This window comes from Ptychodera flava, chromosome 19, assembly GCF_041260155.1.
Source record: "Ptychodera flava strain L36383 chromosome 19, AS_Pfla_20210202, whole genome shotgun sequence".
NCBI lineage: Eukaryota > Metazoa > Hemichordata > Enteropneusta > Ptychoderidae > Ptychodera > Ptychodera flava.
This window is the reverse complement of record NC_091946.1, coordinates 10,747,757-10,766,366: the sequence shown is the minus strand read 5'-3', so window position 1 is coordinate 10,766,366 and position 18,610 is coordinate 10,747,757. Positions and strand designations below refer to the sequence as shown.

The 18,610-nt window shown below is 37.3% G+C and overlaps 1 protein-coding gene across 1 annotated transcript; it reads left to right on the top strand.

Moving 5' to 3' along the window:
* Positions 1 to 14,002: 14,002 nt before the first annotated feature.
* Positions 14,003 to 18,565, top strand: LOC139118543 (pancreatic lipase-related protein 2-like). Its single transcript, XM_070681894.1, has 7 exons — positions 14,003 to 14,109; positions 14,367 to 14,420; positions 14,691 to 14,977; positions 15,141 to 15,378; positions 15,908 to 16,041; positions 17,350 to 17,407; positions 18,191 to 18,565. Exons 2-7 carry the CDS (start codon positions 14,372 to 14,374, stop codon positions 18,415 to 18,417), a joined length of 993 nt encoding a protein of 330 aa, XP_070537995.1. The 5' UTR covers positions 14,003 to 14,109; positions 14,367 to 14,371; the 3' UTR covers positions 18,418 to 18,565.
* Positions 18,566 to 18,610: the final 45 nt, after the last annotated feature.

The window sequence follows — 18,610 nt, the reverse complement described above, 5'->3', positions numbered from 1 at the left end:
CAATATATTGTCATGGAAAGGGAATATGCTGTTCGAAAAAAATATGTAGCCTTGATTTCTTATATTTAATTTGTTAAAATGAATACTGTAGATGCAAAGTTATGAGTGATATAAATATATAACACGATTGGAACTAATTGGATCTTCATATTTTTCAAATTTCTCAAAAGTGTTAGGTGCCCTTCCGTTGAATGTTGCAATATTACAAATTACTCAAAAAAACAAGTGCATAACTTAAAAAGAAAAGCAGATAAGCTAACATTTGCAGATTCAACCGACATGACTACACTTAGGTGTAATATAATCGCTCTTTGGCTAAAAATTCTCCACAGCCGTGAAAAGTACGCAATTCTGTAAAGGGATATCGTATGTGAAAAACTGCATCTTGAACTTTAATAGATCACAAATTTCAAAAGAGCGACGTAATTGAAAAACGTAAACTACAAATGACAATCAAACACTCTTAACAACAGCATATGGGCAGCATAATGAAAGCCCACAACAACCAACTACTGCATAAAGAAAAGGAACAAGAAAAGTTGTGCAACTGCCGCAAAAAAGACGACTGCCCACTCTCAGGAAACTGCCTCACCTCTTCAATAATACACAAAGCCGCTGTCACCACCAACGATGATCAGAAACACTATATCGGACTCACAGACTCAACCTTCAAACAAAGATACACAAACCACAAGGACTCATTCAAAACAGCCAAGCACAGAAGCAGCACAGAACTTTCAAAATTCATATGGAAACTCAAAGATAACAACAGAAGCTACGATATCAAATGGTCAATCATTGACACGCCTCCCTCCTATTCAAATAAAACCAAACGCTGTAACATGTGCGTAACAGAAAAAACTCTATATAATCTATTTAAAAAAAGCAAATCAACTCCTAACAAGCGAACTGAATTCCTCTCAAAATGCGGACACAGCAGCAAAATCCTCCTCATTGATTACTGACCTGCCATTGGCGGAAACTACTCATTTGCATATGCATACCCACCTGCTACAATATAAACAGTCCTATTCCCGCCAAATCCTCACTCCTGATGATTGCTTAGTGCATGAAACAGCCTGTAGAGTGACAACTACAAGTTCCTAGATGAAGTGTAGAATGAAGTGAAAGGATCCTTAGCCCAAAACTGTCTTTTTCATCTCTGGGACGTACCTTTCTCTTTGTGGATGGTGTTCAAATTTGATAAATAATTTTTTGTTTTAGTGGCGACATTTTCAAAATGTACTTAAGTTTCATGTATCCTGCAATCTTCAGACAGAAGTGAAAGGACTTTCAGCTCTACAGTCTTATTTATATGTTTAGAACGTACCATTTCATGCACGTACCATTCTAGGTGGTGTAAAAATTCGATAAATAATATTTGTTTGGTGGCGACATTTTGAAACCAACTCAGAGCGCTTGTTTAACAGCGTAGATTTGTCAGTATTGAAAATGTGTAGCTGATATACAACGATTACATTGCTTGGTTATGTTAGAGTAACTCGATGCTTTGTCAATAATTGACCACGAAATGTCAAAGACTTCGTTCTTTTCTTTAAAGGACCAGACGAACTTGGAGAGCTCCGTGCAGTGCCGATACCGTTCGTTACAAACGATTGCATCTGATTAGCGAAGCGCATCTTGAAGGTGTTATCAGTGAGTCCGATCACAGACAAACTGGAAACACAGCATGCCTTTTGTTCCATGGTCGTCTCGGTAGACTATTGGCTTTTCATATTAAAATGAGCTTCAAAGGTGTTAAACTTTTGGAGGCTTTGTTTGTGGTTGATAATTGCATGAGATTATGCGAAAAATACGACGAGATGGCATCGTACTGCCGGTCGCGTAGCAACCATAGTTACTTTGTGAGCTCTCAGGCCAGAAACACTGCTTCACGCCAATCAAAACATAACACGCCAGCAGTTTCATAAACATGTCCTTCCTTGACGCATGTGTAAAAGACGGTATGACTGACCGTAAACCATTGAGTAAAACCAGACAGTATCGTTAAAAGACTTTCAAATTTGGTTCAAACACACTCATTATATATTCATAAAAATATGAGAGGAATTTTTTAAATGGTAAAACTCACTTTCCTGAAGCTCAAAACACTCCCGTTTTCGCCAGCACGTCAATTCCGCTCAGCACCACACGACAACAACAACACAAACTTTGCCGAACATACTTTCGCTTAACAATTGGCGAAAATCCGAAAATTACCGAAGGATGCATGGTCGGCACTCTTCGGAAAAGAGAGGCGAGAGCAACCTGAGGCGAGGCGAACATGGATAGGTTACTTAACCGCTTCACGCCTTAAACAATACCCGTTGCGACTATGTCCATGTTTCTCTGTGGTCCGATGTAGACCTTCTCCGTGTTGTCCCCGTTGATACCTTGTAAACCACACCTTTTACTTGGCAGTTACCCTTCAAGAGGCATGTAGACTTGTCCAGGCAATTACAATCAGCTCGTCGATCTTTACGCTGGTCGTCTACGGTGATTACCCTCTTGTTATGCGATTTCATTATGCTAGCAATATTCTTTATACAGCATTTCTATTGAAGATCTTGTGAAGTTTAGACCCTTTTGGAAAGTGTTTGTCAACAAGTTTAAGGAATTCCTTGTCGATATTAGTTTCCATGCTCTTGATGAAAGGGTTTGAACCAAGTGATGTTAAGTTTCCTGTTATTGCTCTTCCTCGCTGATTGGTTGGTCTTGACATATTCAATTTGATCTGTGTACCTGCTATGATATAGTGACCTTTGTATTTATCAAAGATGCCCTTATCACGGGATACAGTTGAGATGCGTTTGTTAATGGCACCAGGTATGTGTTCAATTATAGCTGGTGGGTGATTAGACTGCTTATGGATATACATTGTTTGGTCGTTTGGTTTACCGTACGGATAGAACTTGCCGTCATTTAGATTAAATGTCATGTTCAAGAAGTTTGTTCTTTTCTGGTTTGTCTTAATTGTGATTTTCAGCCCCATTTCATGAAATACCTTTATGTTTTCCCTTTTCATCTTTTCTGCCTTGCTTTCTGTGATATTCCTGAGTACACCAAACCCGTTGGCCCAGTATTAACCGATTGGATCCTTATCATATTTCTTGGCGAGTGTACTAAGGATAAACAGATCCACATATTCGCATATTTCAGATCCATCGTAGCTCCAATGGCGACATCGAATATATCTTTATTCTCTCCTTTAATCCAGGGCGTCATGTCGTCAAAGAGAAGGGTCTTTCTTGAGTGCATTATGATATCAACCACTGTATCGGAAACCGAAGTGTATTTCCTTGCAAAATCAAGGATTTAAGAGATTTTCCGAAATCGATGGGTAGAAGTTGACAATATCAAATGTAATGAATATACACTTTGACTTATTCCGTATTCCGTTAAATCACTATGATTTTATTGTTCAATTTATTGGGACATATCAAAATATTGTGACTTGCATTTGAAAATAACAAAAAGTTTGCAAATTTACTTGCCAATCAGCAACTTTTAACTTGACCTAATCTTAAAACTGAAAGTGTCATTGGAAAGTTTAGGTCATCTTTTATGTGTCCAGTATGAGGAGAAAATGTATGTACACTCAAACAGTCGGAGAAATGTACTTTTCCGAAACGCAATAGAATTTCCGAAATTAATCCGGAACCTGTTATATATATATATATATATATATATATATATATATATATATATATATATATATATATATATATATATATATATATATATATATATATATATATATTATATTTCATCGAACACTAAACACTCTTAGGTGGCACACACGAGCCCGTTGAACATATGTACATCTGTATAAATGGAGAGAAAAGGGAAAAGAGGCAGGGGGGTCATCAAAGTTTCAAAAATAATCTATCTCCATCGTTGTATCGACAAATATGTACGTCCGTTGATGAACAGACTGGATAAGGTATTCATCAGTCAAAATAAGATTACTTAAATGAATAATTACCGTACTTTGGATTATATGTTCATTATTCTCATTCAATTTAAGTGGATACGCCTTAATCTTCATGTTGTGTCCCGAACGTCTGAAAAAGTAGAAAGCATTCACCTCGCCAATGTGTTGTTCACTGCGTGAAGTGACACTTAGTTAGGACTAAAAATTTACAAAACATTATATATAAAATTACTGGCTGAGTCAGTAAGCTCAACACTAAGACGTTTTATATAAACAGAGCACGAATACTGGGAAAACATATCAATAGTTACAGCTATCGGGAGCTGAACTGAACATGCCAATGTTGACACAGGTTGTTGAGTTTTGAATGGATAGCGTACTTTGCAAGTTTAAACCATGACAGGAAAATTACTGCAATTCAAGCGATTAAAATGAGGATTAAATGTGAACATACTTCATAAAGGTGAGAAGCAGAATTTATGCCTTTGCAGAAAAAAATTAACCCAGAAACAAATACGCGATATATACCCGACTCATTGTGAAAAGCGGTCGATTTATTAGCGATGTACGCAATCATTGTGCGCATTCATGTCTGTTATTGGTCGATCAGGTAATGAAAACCATCTATGTAAGTGGCCAATTAGAACTTTGTAACTGGTCAATAAGAACGAAGCAAATCATCTATATAATTGGTCAATAAGAAAAATGAAAATTATCCTTGCAAGTAGCCAATCAGAATAGTGCAAACATCTATGTAATTGGTCCATCAGAATGAAGTAATCATCTATGTAATGGCCAATCAAAATAATGTTAATCATTTATGCAATTGGTCAATCAAAGTATTGTAAATCATCTAATATGTAATTGGTCAATCAGAGTGATGCAATCATTTATGTAACTGGTTATTAAGAGTTCTGTAAATCATCTATGCAATTGAACATTCAGAGTAACTTATATCATCTATGTGGTTGGCCAACCAGAGTAATAGTCTTGCAAGTCCAACGCATTTCCCTTTTTACAGTAGAGAAGCCTTGCTGCTGTCGCTGACAACAAGTATTTAATGTCTTGTAACCATGTCTCTTGTTGCCAATGGCTTGAGTAAGATAATTTACAAGGCAAATTAACTCCCTTGGTCGTGCAGGTATTAAGAAATAATGTTGTGAAAGTATTGGCCTTTGACTGTCGACATTTAGACTGATCTGCAGCTTAAGATAAAGCTTATAAATTTGTGTTCAAATAGAACACACGTATTGATATCTTTCATTTCAACCGTCAAGCCACTGCTACCTACAGCGGAATCGACTCTTTGCCTTTCTTCATTTACATCATGGTACACCGTCTTAGAGATTGTAGGCATTGTGTAAAATGATGGCGATAAAATCTGAACGTGTACTAATGTAGGACTCGGCACTGCGTGGTTCTTCTTTTAATTGGCGTCTTCTGAGGTAAAGAAATGTCAGCTAAATCATAAGAAACTAATTTTAGGTAGCAAGCTTTGTGTCCACCGATCTTTGCTTGTGCCGACAAAAACATGTCACTATGCTTGTTCTTGATGGCCAGTTCATTTCAAAATATTTACAAATCAATAACGTTTGCTGATTCAGCAATTTTTCTGTGGTTGGGTGAAAATGTATTATGTACTGTCACTGGTCATTGATCCTTTTTATCGTCATATATTTGGAAGTCGTTTGTGCAGGTAACTTTTAAGTAAGGAATTTAGCAATGGCAATGTCTATCACACATACTCCTACTTCTCCAGAGGCAGAAGTTTGTCATACAGCAATACAATCTATTAAACATCAGAGGATAAGATGTATGCCATTACGATGTATTTCAATCTTACTCCGAAATCACTGCATTATTCTCAACTTTAGCTCACAGGTTTTCACTTGAGCTAACGTCGTACCGATGTTTGCCTGTCTTTCTGTCTGTCTGTCTGTGTTTCTGTCTTTCTGTTGGCAGGATATATCAAGAATGCCTCAGCGAATCGGAATCTTATCTGCTACATATATTTTGTTTTAGAGTAGCAAGATTTGATGAGATTTTGATAGGAGTGGCTTACATACTTCATACTGTTTTGCATAATTATGTGCTGAAAATCAGATATTCTCAGAATGTCAATATCAAAGCAGGTATATATGACACAACAACATGTTTAATTTCCTATGCCCCAAACCAATATTTTATGCACGTTTGACGGGAGTATTTGTATTATATAAATTCTTTGCACTTAAAAGGTGGCATGCAAATATCATGATTCGTTTCCATTCGCAAGTGGTAGGTAATATGTCAACATCCTCTAAGTCCTGGCTCATGTGCAATAATATATGTAACGTACAGATTAGAGAACAGAGAACATTTATTTTGTACGATTTCGTGAGAAATATGATGAAGTTCCTCTTTGTACACAGTACAACAACAAGTGTATTGAGGAAGCAATACCCGTTAAATATATGTGCAACGGATTAGTGTTTTAGTGCTGTCTCCTTTTTGGAGTTCTTCTATCTTTTTTTTTAAACTGGTCAGTATCAAGAGTTCGGAGAGACACAATCGTTGATGTTTCACGAATGACATATCACGGTATACCATTCTGATGTTTTCCGCAGTTTGATTTCTTCCTTTGTTCTGCGGGAAAAAAAGAATTTTACCTTACTTCTATGTTTACAACAACGTACAAAACTTGATACATCTCATATGTGCCATGCAAGATATAAAAGTTATCAATCCAAAAGGACAAAAAACTGTTCATTTCCTTAAGGCAAAATCGTTTCATTTTGCTGGCTGTTGATATTACAAGTGTATTTCAGTGTAATGTTTACACGCTATTCCGTCGTGCAGGTATCTGTAAGCGCAGGAATATCTTGACGGGGTTAAAATAGGAAAAAAATATGCAAAGCAAATTTAAAAGGAAAAACTTTTATAAATTTGATTTTGTTTATATTTTCGATATTTGGACCATTCAAAGAGTTTAAACATAAGTAGAATACATGTGGTATGTATGCTGCAAAAAGCGAAAGTCTTAATTTGCATAATTTTCAAAAGCAAGTATAATGCACATTTTGAGCATCCTATTCGGAGATCTAATGATTGACCCCCTTACCGATTGCTTAAGGTTCCTTCGACCCGAGCGGGTTTTATCTTACAGCTTTGTCCATATACACATTTGGATGTAAAATAATTACATCATGTATTCCAAACCATCAGAGAAAAATAGTTCACTAGAGCCCAAATTACCTCTAAGTTGAACGAAACTACTATGGCGGGTTTGGCCATTCGTCTTAATCTAACATAACTGGGGTACAAAAGTAACTGAATCTCCTCCATTCTTCTGAAATCTGTTTGTTAAGAATGCATATAAGTAAATCGATGGGAACAAATAATCCCTCCCTTAACTCTAACTTTATTCTGTAGACAGGAGTCTGCAGGATTTTGCTCTTGACTCTTCGACAAAGGCAGAATCTTTACTGTTCCCGTCTTAGTCGTGGCACTGTATTTCTCTATCTGTGACATTTACATCCAGGAACACCACATTTGAAAATTATTTAGCTAATCAATGGAAAAGACCTTCATGAAGGTGTTACGTTGATTAGTTGTACGAAGGGAAACTTTTGAAGTTGTAGCATTTTCCATTTTACTTGCGAGTGCACAGAGTGGCGTAGGAGGTGCTAATTACATTCATAGCGTCTAACATCACTTCTCAGTAAATTAATTTACTTCCCGGTAACTTAATCCCTTGTTCGGTTACTAATATTGTAGTCATTGGGCTAGAATTATGTCAGCGAGAACAGAGATGAAGTGTATAGAGAAGGCCCAAATAGAAATAAAAGGAAAATCAATTAACCTTTTTCGAGAAATGTCTGTGGCCATCGAAAAGACATATCAGAATTTTTACGCTTGTTGAAATACGTTTTGAAATTTCAAAATTAATGGTCTTGCTCAGATATTTGCTTATGTGACCCGTATCTATCTTACTGTCTGTCAGTGTGTCTGTCTCTTCCAGCCGAGTCCTAGTACTCTCCAACACAAAACTCGAAACCTTGAGATAAACTTATTTAGTTATATTGTTCTAGGTATACAATTCAAAGGTCTGTACTTTGGCACATATGCATTACTTACTTTACTTTATTGCCAATTTCAAATACAAGTATACAAATATGCAAGTCTCATTACGCAATGACGAGGAAAGAGGGAATGTTGGAGCCAGGAATAATAGCTTAGAGCTAATCGAGCCTGGCCCCATTTTCATAAAATTTACATTGCAATATTTGTCTTACAGGGCTAGTTATGTCAATTGTTAGTCAAAATTCTATATTTGAAATGAAAAAAAATAGATAAATATTCACACATCTTGGTATTCACTTAGGAGATGCTGTCTTAATGATTTTATAAATAAATATTTTGTTACACTTTGTTTGACAATATGTGGTAGATTGTTCCAAACTTTGGCATCCATTTATGAAATTGCAAACTGCCCTGCAGTTGTACGTACTGTCAGTAAAGGCAAGTTTTGACCTAGTTTAATCGAGTGTCATAGCAATGATCAGCTAATCTGAAGTAATCACTGAAAGTATACGGTATATTTTGATGATGCAAATCAAACATGAACTTTCCAAGAAGTAATTTATGAAGTTTATAGACATCCAGTATACCTAGTCTGAAGAATAAAGGTGAAGTAGAAAACATAATATGAGGTTATTACGAAAATACCGAAAAGGATGCACGAGGACATTGACGCAGGGTATCGCCCGACAATATTCGAGTGCATCCTTTGGGATATTTTCGTAAAAACATTTTTATACATCTTACATTCGTGAAATGGGGCATTAAATGGATAGAATAATGACCGTTTTCGTGCAATGTCAACCATAAAAAAATTCTTCCGATTTATAGCGCAAGTGTGGAATGCTATCTCGGACGCGTTTCTGCAAGTTCTGGATTCTGTGTGCACTACACACGTACTCACAGAGCGCGCGCGAGACATGTTCTAGCACTCGTCCGATGAGTCCCTTGAAACAGTTCAACAGTGAACGCGCAGATATACCCAATGGGGTTGGGGCGCCTTAAAACCGTACATGTTACGGAACGGCCGTTCCATACGGCTTTTTTAGCGAACGCTAAATTATATTGTTCTCGATGGTAGATGTACAATAATTATTCGTACCAGCATTTTCGGGTGATAAAAATCTGATGTAAGTATGATGGATACGTACTTCCCCACACCTCAAGACCATACATAATATTTGGTTAAATAAAAGCTTTGTAGAGCAGTACTAGAATTTGCTGTGGTACATAATTTCTTAGCCTTAATATTATTCCTACTTTTTTCTTATACTATTATTTATCTCATTAATATGATATTTCCATGTCAGATGTTTATCAAAAACAACCCTAACAAAAGATGCTTGTGGAACTTCTTCTATGATAACATTCTTTAGAGATAAATTACCTTGTAATGTTACAGAGTTACGATTGCTGTGAAAAAAAATGCATACTTCGTTCTACTAATATTATATGTCAGCTTATTAGCATCGCACCATTGAACAACGTCTTGTAAATGTACATCCACAAAAGAAAGATTTACAGAGCGTGTTTCACATGAAAAAGTGTGGAAAAGGTTTGAGTCGTCGGCAAAAAGCCTAAAGTCAAAATATTTTGAAGAATTAGGAAGATCATTGATGTACATCAAAATAGTGTAGGGCCAAGTAGAGAGCCATGGGGTACTCCACACGTAATTAGTAAATGTTGAGACATATATCTATCAACAAAAACATACTGTGACCTATTATTTAATTAGTCTGTAAACCAATGTAGTGGAATTCCTCTAACACCATAATGTTGAAGTTTTGAGAGGAGATCTATCGTACCGAATGCCTTGGCAAAAAATCCCAATGGTAGAATTCCCTTGGTCGACTTGTTCAAGTAAATTATTCATTAAACTAATAAGAGAAAGTTTGGCACTGTATTTTTCTCGGAGACCATACTATGCTTGTAGAAAAAAAAACGTGTTTATTCAAATAGCCAACCAATCGATTATTCAGTTTTTTCAAGAATTTTACTAATAAGCGGCAATACCGAGATTGGACGATAGTTTCTCGGTATGTCCCTCGAACCCTGTTTAAAGATAGGGACCACTCTTACTATTTTTAGTGTATCAGGAAACTTACAATATTTAAAAGAAAGATTTAAAATATAACACAGAGGCTGTGCAATATACTCTGCTCCACTGACAATAATTTTTGCAGGTAAGTTGTCATAACCGGTTGCCTTCTTCACATCAAGACTTGTCAACAAATTAAAAACTTCCATTTATGTTCTAGGATACAAAAAAAAACAAATTTTCAAGGGGATTTGACAGATAATCTGCAAAGGAAGAGTAAGGTGTATGTATTTTTCTGGCAAGATCCGGTCCAACGCTAGTGAAAACGTATGAACCCATGAAGAATTTCATTTTTGTACTATTAGTAACTGTATTTTCATCGTCTGCAGAACATGATAACTGTCCTGGTAGAGACATACACTCTTATCAAGTAATTTATTGATGATCTTCCATGTTCTTGTGGAATTTTTACTATTTTCAATAAACAATTACTCGTAATAATTACGCTTGGCAACTCTTAACACGGTTGTCAAGATATTTCTGAACTTTTTATATTTGACCACTGTTCCAGCTTCGTAATTCGACTGCACCACATCAGCAAATAAGATGTGATTTCAGTGAATTGAATTATTGATGGAACCGGTAATCCATGGTTTGCGTTTTATGACATTTTTCACAGATCGTGAGCAAACACTGTTGCATGTCTATTACAGTAATAGTTAAAGGTTCAATAAAAACAGTTATGTGCATCATTGACATCTGTATATGAATAAACATAGTTCCAGGATTGTTGTGATAAATCATGTCGGAAATCTTCCAAACTGAAATGTTTGTAGTTCCTGTAAAAAACTTTGCCATAAAGTTCCATTTGAAAACAAATTATTAAAAATAGCAAAGACTGGCAGGTGATCTGAAATATCACCAGCAATTGTACCTGTATAAATGGAACACTCATTTATGTTTGTATAAATATGGTCTATAAGGGTTTGTGAAACATTTGTGACTCGAGTTGGGTTTGATACCAACTGCTTCATATTTAAACATCTCAGTACAGTGTCAAAGTAATCTTCTACAATATTATCTCGTTTCGACAGGTCGATATTGAAATCACCAAGAAGGATGTACTGTTCTTTATCAAGTTTGACATCTTTTAGGACCTCTAAAAGACTGTTTCTAAATTCTGGTACATTTGTATTTGGCTTCCTGTACAGTATACCTATAACAAATGTTTGTTTTCTATCGATTACTTGTAGCCAAAGAGATTCTGAATGTACTACATGATAATACTTTGTACTTAACAGAGTTGTGGATATAGGCGGCAACACCGCCACCCCTTCCGACTTCACGGCAATTTTACGCCAATGAATATGAGTCCAAATTAAACAAATTACTACAACCTACGTTCCAAATTTCAGACACTCCAATGATTTTGAACTTTTCATGCAAAATATCATCATATATCTCAGCAAAATCATCAAAATTATTTTTTAATGAACGAACATTTAGATGGGACACTGTGAACGACTTTTTAATGAAAGGGTTGTACACGTTGATGAATTCAGAAGGCGTGATGGCATCACTGGTACAGGTGATATCAAATAAATCTGTGTTTAGAGGAGATTCCATGAAGAGATATTTATAGAGATGTTGATATAGAGCTCAGTCAAATACAAATTATACAATCTTTGCAAGGTCCGCTTCATTGCGGATGACAATAGATCGTGAGCCTTGTTCTTTTCTGACATACATACTGCAATTAAACGTTCACAGGAATCTGTGCTTACAGGATTTACGCTTTTTATTGGTATATCGCATCAGGCTTCGTCTGAAGGATGTCAAGTTCTCATTTACATGTATATTGTTCTTTGTTGCAAACCCCAGCATGTCCGTTGTCGTCGTTCTGATCTTCTTTCTCTCCTTATAGACTTTATCGCGTTTTCTTCGATGGGTGAACTTGATGATTATTGGTCGCGGTCTTGATTTGCCAGTAAAATGCATCGCTTGCGGGTCTTGTTTTCCAATTCTATGAGTCACTTCAATGTCTTTAGATGTTGTACGTGTCTTCAAGTATTCTTTTCAGCATCATTAGCGATATTTCATCCGTATTTTCGGCGGGTAATTCAGGAATTCCATGGATTTCCAGGTCTTTCCGTCTATTGTACTGGTTCTGTTCTTCCTGTGTTCTCTCTAATTCATCCCCTATCTTCTGCAGTTCTTCGTTCGTTTTCTTTAACCCATTATTTTCAATTTCTAGCGTCTTGATCGAGTCCTTCATTTTTTCAACAAGTTCGTTTATGAAATCTAGCGATGTTGACATGGCATTCTGAGTTGTCTTGATCTCCTGTACAGCCGTCAGTACAGATGGCAGACATACCAATTGTCGTTGTATATCTTGAAGTTGAGCGGCTATAGCCGTGAGAGAAGGTTGAGGGTTCTTATCAGCAGATTATTCAACTTCTTCTGAATGATTTTCTGTACTTGAAGTCGAGAAGCGTTTCTCCTTGCATCTTGGGCACAGAAATAGATCACCTTGCGAAAAACTCACATTTCGTGTTCTACTGCAATCATGACACTTCGGAATTTTGATGATGGCTTCGTGCCGTACATTAGCATTTAAACAACTACTACTACTACATTTACTAAAGGTATGCAAATTAAAACTGTGTGTCTTCAATAATGCCCGACAAAATCAGCCTTGAAGAGACGTCATAAAGTGAAATAAGAAAGTTGGTGATCTTTATACAGGTAATGGGCGCAAAATTAACGCACGAACTGATGAAATATCTGGATCTGCCATCATACTGATGAGAGAAAGTAAATAATCTGGTATACAACTAACCATGATTATTGAGCGCCATACAAAGTACGAAACGGAATACTCGGTGATTTGCATTATGTCGTTTCATTTGATATCCTTTAATAACAGTTAATCAGTCACAGACATGGGAAAGAAAATATCCTTGCCACTTGTTTTGTTACGCGATAGCTTGATGACACCAAATACTTTTACGGCTATATAGTCTAAAAAACACGATTAACTTGTCCTATTCTGAACGTTTAAGTAGTTATAAAAGGGTACGTTTACCTATATCTTTAATCTGTAATTTATTTCATCTTTTATCTGTAATTATGGATGACTTAAAACCCATGATTTATTAGATTAGTAATCAAATTGACAGTTTGAGGATCAGTAGAATCTTCAAACACGACTCACCTTTGCCATGTGCCCACCAGTCCCATGCAAAGGTACGTGCTGTAACTGTGACTAAAGACACAACTCCTCGGATATGCCGCTGTTTGAACCTGCTCCATTTTGTGTTTTAGATGACGTTTTATTTTACCTAGAATATCTATACCTTTCAAAAATTAAACCAGGCTTCGATTCTGCCGATCGTTTGTAAAACTCTGGTTGTGCATTGCTATAACAGGTAAGTCTTTAATGAGTTCAAAGGTAAGACCTTGTGATTTCGGGCGCGTCAATCGTGTTTTACCACACGACACGACATTTTTCAGAAGCCGAAGCAGTATTAGAAGACTGACTGATGAGCCCGAACAAAGATGAGATTTTGCTAATAATGCTCAAAACAATCTCACTTCAAGTAATATGATTGCATAATTACAAAACTAAGTAGTTTGTGACACAATCAAAGAACCCAACTGCCTGAAAGAAGGAAATATATTGGGGACAAAGGCTTTAGCAATTTATCCTTGGAGACGATGTAGTTAGTTAGAGTGTAGAGTTACCTACCAATGCGATATTTTCCGGTCTAAAAAACTGCCTCCACCGTGCACTCAATGCGAGCACATCTGTATGACCTGTTAACTGTGGATTTTGCCTGGCACGTGTCATTTATTATTTGCGCAATGTCGACGTAATATATGACACTACCAGGTTTTCTTTCTCACATGCAAATAATCCGTATCACACAGCTTGTTGTGATTAAGAAAAATTAATAGTTGTTATCTGACAATAATGATGTGCGTGAGTAAAATTTTCGCGCGGGTGCTTTCGACAAGTATTCACTGAGGGACATCAGTCCAGAGCAGACATCATCTTCCCAGTCTCCCTTGAACACTGGTAAGTACTTGTATTGCAGTTCCAGCTTCTCTCCTTTGACTACAGCTTGTTGTCTCTCAGACTTGCCAGTACTCATCATAAGAGCACAACTTCCTGAGTTGAGTTTCGCGACTTACTTTTTTCCTGTGTTGCATACTCTAAATGTTGATTGGGATTTTACTTCATACATGCACACTGTTGACAGATGGAAAGAGAGAAAAGCTCCAACCATACAGACCAAACTATTCATTTCTTCATCTTGTTCTCTATTTTCACAGGAATCATGAGAGTTTTATTGCCTCTGTTCGTACTTGCTATCAACCTTTTAAGAGGTAAATATTGCACTTTCATCTACAGAATGCTAATTTATTAACCAAATACCAAATTTTGCGATATGGTATTCAGTATTGCATGACAGGAAGGAATAAATGTATCCATCGAGAGAAAGAAACAAAAGAAATCCATCTTTCAAAGTCATCCTGAGTTTTAGTGTCATATAAGGGGTCTGAGGTGGACAGATTCAGCCATTCGACCAAATCGCGAGGCATTTAGACTAAAATTGCGATCATCATGTATTCTTTCGATTACGATTCTGCACATAGGTCAGACAGCAACTGTATGCTATGGTGATTTGGGTTGCTTCACCAACAACCCTCCCTACGACAACACAAACTTCTTGCCACAAGATCCATCTGTGGTCAACGTTGGATTCGGATTATACACCAAATTAAATCCAACTACATACCAGGAGATCAGCAGACACGACCCTTTCTCGCTGGCTATTTCTAACTTCGACAAGAATGCCGATACCAAATTCCTGATCCATGGTTGGACATCAAATGCTGGCACTGGTTGGGTCAACGTCATGAGAGACGAGTTTATGAGTTCAGTGAGTAGTGATATTTGTCAGAGTCATCAACATTTGATCAAAATATATATTACCGCAGACAAACTTTTAGAAAATCACATGATTGATATATTTAGTGAAGGTTTCCAGAAGAAAATGCAAGACTTTAGGAATTCTTATTTATGATTTGTCTATTTTTAAACAGTCAGAAAATTTGAACGTCATTGGTGTGAACTGGGAAGATGGTGCAAGTGGCCCTAACTACGGCCAAGGCGTTGCAAACACTCAGATTGTTGGAGCTGAAGTCGACGCATTCATCAAGTTTCTCGAGGTTGAATTAGGAGGCTACAGTCACGATAAAGTGCATTTGATTGGTCATAGTCTTGGCGCTCATTGCAGCGGCCATGCCGGAGAAAGAATGCCTACTATTGGTCGTATCAGTGGTAAGTACAACTAAATACAAACCTTTGAAGCATAAACCCAAGCAAATGCAGGATTGATAATAAGAGTTTGCAGGGCCTCTGTTGAACGATGCATGTTAACCTGTGTGGTAAGTGTTTGAAATGTCATGACGTAACGCTGATCGTCAAATTTAACCAGACAACGGCTCATATCCACCTTCAAATGCAACTGTTAATAGGCGAAGTGAGCACAACATATCTTTGCAAACAGCAAAACGTTTCGATCCATTTTCCCAATGCAGAGTTCGAACTTGCCATCAAAAAGGTGTCGTTCCAAAACTTTGTAGAAGGGAGGGTTAATGCAGAATCAATGAACACCACGTACAAGGCCATGGAGTGGAGTGATAGTGTCAACCAATAAAATCGGACGTGGTTAAGGAGTTGCCGTTTTCCAAATGTGAAAACTGATTTTTTTATCACACAGAAAGTTTCCTTATAAAGTTTCTCCGAAATTTAATTCAACTTTATTACCGTCGAATGTCTCTGCTGACGTCTAAATGATAACTTCCAGGCCTTGACCCTGCTGGTCCAAACTTTGAAGGTGAACATCCGGTTGTCAGGATAGACCCATCTGATGCCAAGTTTGTCGACATCATTCACACTGACGCAGATTCAGCGCTAATCGGCCTCGGAATTTGGCAAGAGGTAGGCAAACAAATATGAGTATGATAGCTGCGGTGGATGGCAGAAATCTTTTAGTCAACTCCTTATCTGCCTCGACCCTAGCCATGTCACAACACATGTATAAATATTTTAGCCTTTGTAACCAAGGTCCCACTGTCAGCCAGAAATGGGTCTTGAACTTCTCCCTGACAAAATAAGGATTAGTATAAGGATATGAGGATTGGGCCCGGCCAAAGACACCAAGGGTTCATCTGTCGAATTGTTTCATCTTTACAAAGCTTGAATCATACAAGCCCAAAATATATTGTTGATGCATATAAATCACACTATTCTAAGCCTTCGAATTCCCTTCATTGATGTCTGGATAAACAAGAAGGGGACAAATCTCGAAGATCTTTCAATTTGTTTTCTCAAACTCCATTTTGCATGCTGTCTTGGTAGCCTTGTTTTGAGACTCAGTGACAGGGACTGGTACAACAAGTATGTAATTGTCTTCCATTGTACATTAAAGCTATTTATTCAAAATGATTTTTCGGTTTTCCTTCTGTATTGGCATCAATATGGAACTTACGTTATCTGTACTTACATCCCGTGGGATGCTCCCATAGAAAGGTGTTCGAGTATAAGCCGCCCAAATAGGTCACTTTTTCACGAATAAAAATCCCTAAAGATGAGTCACATTTCATTAAAAACCCTTACACATGGATAAGGTACATGGAAAACGTCCCCATACTTCAGGAAAAAACCTTTACATGCAGAAAACGGTAAAAATTCTCAACAATTTGTCACGTAAACTCACTAACAATTACTCTTAATTTTGGAATATGCAAGTAGATATTTTCAAGTTGGGCGGCGCCTCCGTATGAGATATTGGGAGTAACCCCCCACCCCCGGAATGATAGGTATCCTTCTGCAAACGTTCCTTGCTAAATAGGCTATTCACGTAAAGTCATGACGAGATTTCGCAAGTGTTCAGTATTCAATATACCTATCGCTTCTAAATAGAACGAAACAAGTCAATTTTTGTATTAAATTGTGGTTCCTTTGTAGTTTTTTCTATCACGGTTAATAAAGCCTGTGCAGTAAAAGTGTGTCCCTAGCTTTGTAGCCGATGCATTGTTCCATACATAGCAAGCCATTGTTCTTAATAAAAGAAAACTCTGGTGACATCGAGTTCTCACACAAGATCTGGTACAGGCTTGCGCGGCACGGAAAAACGGCTTTACTGATTCTCTTCAAATTCAATTCACTTATATCTGCTATTCGACAACTCTTTCGTTTCTATCACTATAACTAGGTTTTTCACTCTCACCAATTTTACTGTTTCAGTGCGGACACGTTGATTTCTATCCAAACGGTGGTGCCAATCAGCCAGGCTGCGTAACTGGTAATATTTCTCACATTAACTCTTAGCTTGTCATTCAACACACATTTCAATAAATATACTCGAGGTGGTGTCAAGAATTTTTTTCCGACGCAATTGACCGTTCCTCTGAGGTCCGACAGCACTGTTTCTTCTTGCGATAACACACAAATATCATTTACCTTCAATCATATTATAAATGACGTGCGGTTCGTCGGGAAAGATTATGCAATCGTTCCATTGTTCTTTCGATTTCTGTGTCATTGTTTTTTTCAAAGTTCCGATACAACGTTGACCTATCCCACAGCACAGTGAAGCAATCGTTTCATAAGAGAGACTGAAGAAGATAAATGCTGAAATACTTCCAAGTAACTCACTGAACCCTCTTGTTTATACTTTCAACATATCTTTCTAGCTGATATTTTGAGTTTTACTCCAGTACACCCGTTAATAATGAAAATTTTTTCGTGTTTGTGACAAAAAAATCCACATTTGAGATTTTCTTGAACAGCTTTGTTTCTTTCACAGATAAGAAGGTTCACTTAAATTGGCAAGCACTAACAAAGTATATTCTGTGGACGACATTAGCAAGAATTATTCGACAAACGCCTTTTCTGCCACTTTTTAGCTTACACTACACCATGCTAAAATGTGATTGCAACTCTACATTGTCGAGGAAGCTCAGCTCCTAAAACCTACGCAGTTAAGACAGAACGGTAGGACCAAGGGCGGGCATCTTTTAATCACGTTGAGCAAATTTCTTCTCCCCTATATATGCATTACCTCTTTCTCATGCACGTCTTTTAGGTGGCTGTGACCACGGCCGGTGTCACGAGTACTACAGCGAGTCAATCAACAGTGGCTGTTCCTTTAGAGCTAATCCTTGCACTCTCGGTGAATGGACCGGCTGCGATAGTTGCAATCCAGTAACAAACTGTAATTACATGGGATACCACGCTGACTCAGCTACAGTTCGCCGCGGTGTCTACTATCTGGAGACAAACGCCAGGTCACCCTATTGTAAAATTCTTTGATTCAAATGAAAGATGTACGCAAAGCGAAAAGAAATCTGTCATATTTTAACCATCTTGAGGATGATGTTCTTGTGCACTTTTGTGCACTGTCGATTTTCATATGTATGTGATCCTTTGCCACGACGCAATAAACATTCGATGAAACCAACGTTTCGCTTCTGACTTGCGCCTTCTTTTCCCTGTACGTCTGCCA